Source organism: Brachyhypopomus gauderio, chromosome 21 (genome assembly GCF_052324685.1).
Source record: "Brachyhypopomus gauderio isolate BG-103 chromosome 21, BGAUD_0.2, whole genome shotgun sequence".
Lineage (NCBI taxonomy): Eukaryota > Metazoa > Chordata > Actinopteri > Gymnotiformes > Hypopomidae > Brachyhypopomus > Brachyhypopomus gauderio.
In genome coordinates, this window is record NC_135231.1 from 8727964 (window position 1) to 8735463 (window position 7500).

At 50.6% G+C, this 7500-nt stretch overlaps 1 protein-coding gene across 1 annotated transcript in view; it reads left to right on the forward strand.

The window, feature by feature from the left end:
- utrn (utrophin) overlaps positions 1-7500 on the forward strand; it is a 158061-nt gene that overhangs the window by 117882 nt on the left and 32679 nt on the right. The window contains 2 exon segments of the mRNA XM_076984167.1: positions 806-891; positions 2882-3039. Of these exon segments, the coding sequence (XP_076840282.1) occupies positions 806-891; positions 2882-3039 (244 nt within the window).

Sequence of the window (7500 nt, forward strand, 5' to 3'; positions counted from 1 at the left end):
TTCATTCTTAGAAACAGAGATTCTGCTAACTGCTTGTCATAAAATGTACTTAAAGTAAAAAAAAAAAAAAAAAAAAAAAAAAAAAACTTTTTTTCAGTTATCTTTTTTAATAAATACTTTAAGTGCATTGTAGACAGACTGCTATAACAGTACAGACAATAACCAGACAATAACTATAACTAAAATGTTCATTTTAGCTATTTTATGTTTCATTTATTACTATTAATTATATAGCATTTTATCAGTAAAAAAACAAAACTAACTAAAAGTGTGACACTGGCCACTCCTCCACCCCTCATTCACCACCCAAGTCTTTGTGCTCCACCCTTAATCCACTGCTGAACTCCACCTCTACTCTGCCACTGAGGTCCAGCCCTCATGATCCTTCACCTCTAACCCTGCAGTTTCATTGATGGGGTCTAACACTAATCCACAGATCTGCCCCCTCTAACTCTGCCACTATTCACCTGCTGGGGGAGAACGCGCTGCCCCCTGCTGGTAGCTTCAGGCACTGTTGGAAAGACTGAGCCTTGGGCTCCAAACACGCAGGATGGATTATAATAGACACTAAATTCACTCCAATACCACAAGACCATTTAGAGCTTTATAGGTTAGTCGTATATTTTCTAAACTTTCAAATCAATGCAGGATTTAGCTAGCAGCCAGTGGCAGTAGATAAAGTGTAGCGTTAATGCCAACTTCCTAGAACTTTCTTCTCTCCATAAGGTCGGTGTTCGATGATAGTTCCGCACACCCGCTCACGTACGCAGCTCGCGATCCTGATTCTGATTGGCTCTCTCTCCAGGGGTCGCAGCGGGAAGATCCGAGTGTTGTCGCTGAAGATCGGCCTGCTCTCACTCTGCAAAGGTCATCTGGAGGAGAAGTACAAATGTAAGACGTCCGTCTGTCCCACCGCGACACGTAGCAGAACCGTCTCCGACACCAACACTGAAACAAATGACCCAATCAATGCATACAGTAGCGCTGATTTTACACTTGAACGCACGCTGAAAGAGTTGTGGGCGGGGCTTTGTGGACGTGTGGCTGAGGTGACGGCTAGCGTCACGACAGGCTACGCGTTAATTCCAGGTTTTGATTGGACATAAGTTAGAACTACAGATCCCAGGAATTTTCTTTGAAGCCTTCTTCTTCTATTGGCATTACACTTTGCTGATTACTGTCAACCAAAGAACCACAAATCCCACAATACCCACCCCCCACACCCCCCAACTGATGGCCCTTTGCTGTCCCAGTTTAGGACTGAGAGATCAAAGGCAGCCACAAACTACAAATCCCTCCCCGTCCTGCTCCAAAATCCCTGAAATTCTGATGCCATGGATACAGTATGCAAATGCATATTTGTGCGTATTTGGGGAGGGGGATCGTATTCAAATCCCAGTGCAGACTGTGCAGCTCTGTATCTTGCTAATTAAATGCCGTGCTTCCTGGCGAATGCACCGTCCCGACGTCCCGCCAAAGGGAGCAGGAAGAGCCGTGTGAGGTCATAGGAGAAGAGCCGCGTGAGGTCATAGGAGAAGAGCCCCATGGGGTCATAGGAGAAGAGCCCCATGGGGTCATAGGAGAAGAGCCGCGTGAGGTCATAGGAGAAGAGCCGCGTGAGGTCATAGGAGAAGAGCCGCGTGAGGTCATAGGAGAAGAGCCCTATGGGGTCATAGGAGAAGAGCCGCGTGAGGTCATAGGAGAAGAGCCGCGTGAGGTCATAGGAGAAGAGTCCCGTGAGGTCATAGGAGAAGAGCCGCGTGAGGTCATAGGAGAAGAGCCGCGTGAGGTCATAGGAGAAGAGCCGCGTGAGGTCATAGGAGAAGAGCCACGTGAGGTCATAGGAGAAGAGTCCCGTGAGGTCATAGGAGAAGAGCCCCATGGGGTCATAGGAGAAGAGCCGCGTGAGGTCATAGGAGAAGAGCCACGTGAGGTCATAGGAGAAGAGTCCCGTAAGGTCATAGGAGAAGAGCCATGTGAGGTCATAGGAGAAGAGCCCCGTGAGGTCATAGGAGAAGAGCCCCGTGAGGTCATAGGAGAAGAGCCCCGTGAGGTCATAGGAGAAGAGCCCCGTGAGGTCATAAGAGAACAGCCGCGTGAGGTCATACAGAATGTGATGTCATGACCCGGGCCTCTGCTGGCTTGTGCTTCCAGTTCTCTTCTCATCCTTTATCCCAGGGTTTCACAATATGGGTGTGTGTATGTGTGTGTGTGTGTGTGTGAGTGTGCACAATACTTCTGTATGTATGGTGGGCAATCCTTATATAATTGAAGCATTATAGTTCATTTGACACTTAAATCATTAGAGATTACTTAGTCCTTTATGCTGATGCACGTTTGTGTTCATGCTGCACTGACAGATGTGAGGCTAATTCAGTTCAGATTTGAGGCTAATTCAGATCAGATTCAAGGTTAATTCAGTTCATTCCCACTCATCTTTCCCCAGAGGCTCCTGAGTGAGACAAAAACAATAAGCATTGTGTTCTAATCCAATGTGAATCTGTGATTGGTGTGAAACTGCATTGTCATGGTGTCATTCATATTCGATTCTTGAGATACTTTGGGTTGTGGGGTTGGGAACAGTGAATTTCACTGCCACAGATGAGAGTGACTTTAATCCATTTACAGGTGTCAGACAGAAGAAAGTTTTGTACTTCTATTCCATGGATGCTTCAGGGTGTGTATATGTGTGTGTGTGTGTGTGTGTGTGTGTGTGTGTGTGTGTGTGTGTGTGTGTGTGTGTGTGTGTGCGTGCGTGCGTGCATGCGCGTGCGCGTGCGCGTGCGTGTGCGTGTGCGTGTGTGTGTGTGTATGTGTGTGTGTGTGTGTGTGTGTGTGTGTGTGTGTGTGTGCGTGCGTGCATGCGCGTGCGTGTGTGTAGGTTTGTTTAATCAGGTCTCCTCTGCGGGTGGGACGTGTGATCAGAGGCAGCTGGGTCTCCTCCTGCACGATGCCATCCAGATCCCTCGGCAGCTTGGGGAGGTCGCGGCCTTCGGAGGGAGCAACATCGAGCCCAGTGTGCGGAGCTGCTTCCAAAACGTACGTGAAACACACACACACACACACACACACACACACACACACACACACACACACACACACACACACACAGAGAGAGACACGCTCGCGTGCTGTCATCATCGCGTGCCGGTGTTCTCTGGTCTCTCTCCCTCCACCCTGCGCCGGTGTTCTCTGGTCTCTCTCCCTCCACCCTGCGCCGGTGTTCTCTGGTCTCTCTCCCTCCACCCTGCGCCGGTGTTCTCTGGTCTCTCTCCCTCCACCCTGCGCCGGTGTTCTCTGGTCTCTCTCCCTCCACCCTGCGCCGGTGTGTTCTCTGGTCACTCTCCCTCCACCCTGCGCTGGTGTTCTCTGGTCTCTCTCCCTCCACCCTGTGCTGGTGTTCTCTGGTCTCTCTCCCTCCACCCTGCACTGGTGTTCTCTGGTCTCTCTCCCTCCACCCTGCGCCGGTGTTCTCTGGTCTCTCTCCCTCCACCCTGCGCTGGTGTGTTCTCTGGTCACTCTCCCTCCACCCTGCGCCGGTGTGTTCTCTGGTCTCTCTCCCTCCACCCTGTGCTGGTGTTTTCTGGTCTCTCTCCCTCCACCCTGCGCTGGTGTTTGGTTGTCTCTCTCCCTCCACCCTGCGCCGGTGTTCTCTGGTCTCTCTCCCTCCACCCTGCGCCGGTGTTCTCTGGTCTCTCTCCCTCCACCCTGCGCCGGTGTTCTCTGGTCTCTCTCCCTCCACCCTGCACTGGTGTTTGGTTGTCTCTCTCCCTCCACCCTGCACTGGTGTTTGGTTGTCTCTCTCCCTCCACCCTGTGCTGGTGTTCTCTGGTCTCTCTCCCTCCACCCTGCGCTGGTGTTCTCTGGTCTCTCTCCCTCCACCCTGCGCTGGTGTGTTCTCTGGTCTCTCTCCCTCCACCCTGCGCCGGTGTTTGGTGGTCTCTCTCCCTCCACCCTGCGCCGGTGTTTCGTGGTCTCTCTCCCTCCACCCTGCGCTGGTGTTCTCTGGTCTCTCTCCCTCCACCTTGCGCTGGTGTGTTCTCTGGTCTCTCTCCATCCACCCTGCGCTGGTGGGTTCTCTGGTCTCTCTGGTCTGCTTCCAAAACGTACGTGAAACACACACACACACACACACACACACACACACACACACATACATACACACACACACACACACACACACACACACACACACACACACACACACACACACACACACACACACACACACACACACACACACACACAGAGAGACACGCTCGCGTGCTGTCATCATCGCGTGCTGGTGTTCTCTGGTCTCTCTCCCTCCACCCTGCGCTGGTGTTCTCTGGTCTCTCTCCCTCCACCCTGCGCCGGTGTTCTCTGGTCTCTCTCCCTCCACCCTGCGCTGGTGTTCTCTGGTCTCTCTCCCTCCACCCTGCGCCGGTGTTCTCTGGTCTCTCTCCCTCCACCCTGCGCCGGTGTTCTCTGGTCTCTCTCCCTCCACCCTGCGCTGGTGTTCTCTGGTCTCTCTCCCTCCACCCAGCATCTTGCTGTAATGAAGTTCCAGCCTTTCAGGTTCATCCACTCGGGCTCTGGAGACAGTTCTATACCTGCTATAAATCCAGTGGCAGTGTTTTGGCAAGACTGAGAGCAGGAGAGAGACGTAGAGAGAGACGTAGAGAGAGACAGGGACAGAGAGAGAAATGGGGAGACAAACACACTTCGTGAGAGGAGGAGTTCGAGGAAGCTGTTCCCAAAATATCTTGTGATGGATCATCTGTGTCCTCTCTGTCTGCCCTGTCGGGACAAGCCATAAACATGCACTAATCATTCACTTCTATTGCCATGGAAACAACTGTATCCTTCCTCCTCTGTCGTTCTCTCTCCTACTTTCTGTCTCATCTGCTTTCCTCAGCGAGGATGGAGAGAGGAAGAGATGGGTGCAGAGTAACCATGGAGAGAGAGAGAGGCAGAGAGTGAGAGGGAGCAGTGCAGACGTTAGTCGTGTGATTGGGGGTGAGATAGTAGGAGCTGAGGACTCACTACTGGGGGCTGGACTCACTACTGGGGGCTGGACTCACTACTGGGGGCTGGACTCACTACTGGGGGCTGGGACTCACTACTGGGGGCTGGACTCACTACTGGGGCTGGACTCACCACTGGGGGCTGGACTCACCACTGGGGGCTGGACTCACTACTGGGGGCTGGACTCACCACTGGGGGCTGGAATCACCACTGGGGCTGGACTCACCACTGGGGACTGGACTCACCACTGGGGCTGGACTCACTACTGGGGCTGGACTCGGGCGAATTTAGAATAAAGGGTGATGGATGTATGTGGAGGAGAGTGTGATGGGACAAGGGGAGAGAGGAGGGAGACAGAGAGAGATTTGAAGGTTTAAAGTGGAGTTGAAATAGCCGGGAGAGAAGTCATGTCGGGCCAGGTTTCTCTTTGCTTTGCTCCACAGGCTCAGACAGTGAGCTGGCCGATAAGCCCCAGAATAAAGACGTCTCCCCCGTAGCCTTTTAATAATCCAGCCATTATCTGGCTCCAGCTCTCCTACTGAAGCAAGGCGGGGCAGTCCCTTGAGTGACCCCGCCCACTCGACTGGGCGGGGTCAGGCGTGGCATGACCAGCCTGACGACTAGCTGCTGTGTTGTGAGGTATTCGATTGGTCACTGGTTTATGCAGCGTTTGATTCACCTGCTGCTTTATGTGGTGTTTGATCAGCCTGCTGCTTTATGTGGTGTTTGATCAGCCTGCTGGATTATATGGTGTTTGACTAGCCTGCTGGATTATGTGGTGTTTGACTAGCCTGCTGGATTATGTGGTGTTTGATTAGCCTGCTGGATTATGTGGTGTTTGACTAGCCTGCTGGTTTATGTGGCGTTTGACTAACCTGCTGGATTATGTGGCGTTTGACTAGCCTGCTGGATTATGTGGCGTTTGATTAGCCTGCTGGATTATGTGATGTTTGACTAGCCTGCTGGATTATGTGGTGTTTGACTAGCCTGCTGGATTATGTGGTGTTTGACTAGCCTGCTGGATTATGTGGCGTTTGACTAGCCTGCTGGATTATGTGATGTTTGACTAGCCTGCTGGATTATGTGGTGTTTGATTAGCCTGCTGGTTTATGTGGTGTTTGACTAGTGTTAGGGCTTTAAACTTCTATCAACTACTTTAGACCAGCGCGTTCGTTTGATGCAAAGAGATAGCAGGAACAACCATACCAAAATTATAGCAATACCAAAAAGGCCTTTATTAAAACAGAGATATCTCTGGGGATCTCCCACATTCCAAACAATTCTCATTTACATCAGAGAGATCCGAAGTAAACTGGTAACAAGCAGGTTTATATACTATGGCCCCACCCCTTCAGTCCACTTGCATGGTCATACTTAGGAGTTATCAACATACATGCATGACTTTGCACTGTGTCCCAACCTAATAGGGTGTCCTTACAGGCAGTTGGTGCAAGTGACCTTCTGTGGAGCTTATCAGTATAGAACATATTCTACAGACACTTCACTCCCTATAGACCAAACTGTTCTCTGATGCAACAATATGCTATATGGCCCCCTGTGAGGCCCTTCTTAAGATTATGTATAAACTTTAATAGTTTAAGGCAGCAATTATTTATCTAATTAAGAATTATATATCTATTTTAATATCCATTTCATTGATGTGCAAACTATACTTTTGCTAATGTTATTGCTAAGCAAAAACTTATTTTCTCAACACTAGCCTGCTGGATTATGTGGTGTTTGATTAGCCTGCTGGATTATGTGGTGTTTGATTAGTCTGCTGGATTATGCGGTGTTTGATTAGTCTGCTGGATTATGTGGTGTTTGATTAGTCTGCTGGATTATGTGGTGTTTGATTAGTCTGCTGGATTATGTGGTGTTTGATTAGTCTGCTGGATTATGTGGTGTTTAGGTTTTGGCATGCATGTCTAGGGGCGGAGCGACCTGGGCCGGCACTGTTAGGGGCAATTTAGCCCATCAGAGCTGTGTGCTCTGGGGAGTGTGTGTGTGTGTGTGTGTGTGGTGTGTGTGTGTGTGTGTGTGTGTGTGTGTGTGTGTGTGTTTTCCCTCCATGTCCTCGTGTGTGTTGACCTCCAACGTTCTTCAGTGATCCTCCTTCTTTATTTTCTCTCCAACTCTTTTTCCTCACTTGTTCTGTCCTGTGTCTTCTCTCGTTCTCTCTCCCTCCCCCTCCTCTCTCTCTCTTCTCTAGTTCTCTCTCCCTCCCCTCTTCTCTCTCTCTTCTCTGACCACCCTTGGCTGGTCACGGATTGGGTGACATTTTATCGCCCTGATTTTGTGGTCAGAATGGCGGGGGCAACTTTGCCCAGTTGAGAAATACAGCACACCCAGGGAAGAGCCCAGACACACTCATCACAAGTGTGTGTGTGTGTGTGTGACCAGTAGTGTGTAGTGCTCACCACTCTCCCCCAATGTCAGCTGACATTTAGCTGCCTCGTTGTAAAAGCATCACTCCAGACACAGCGACCTGAC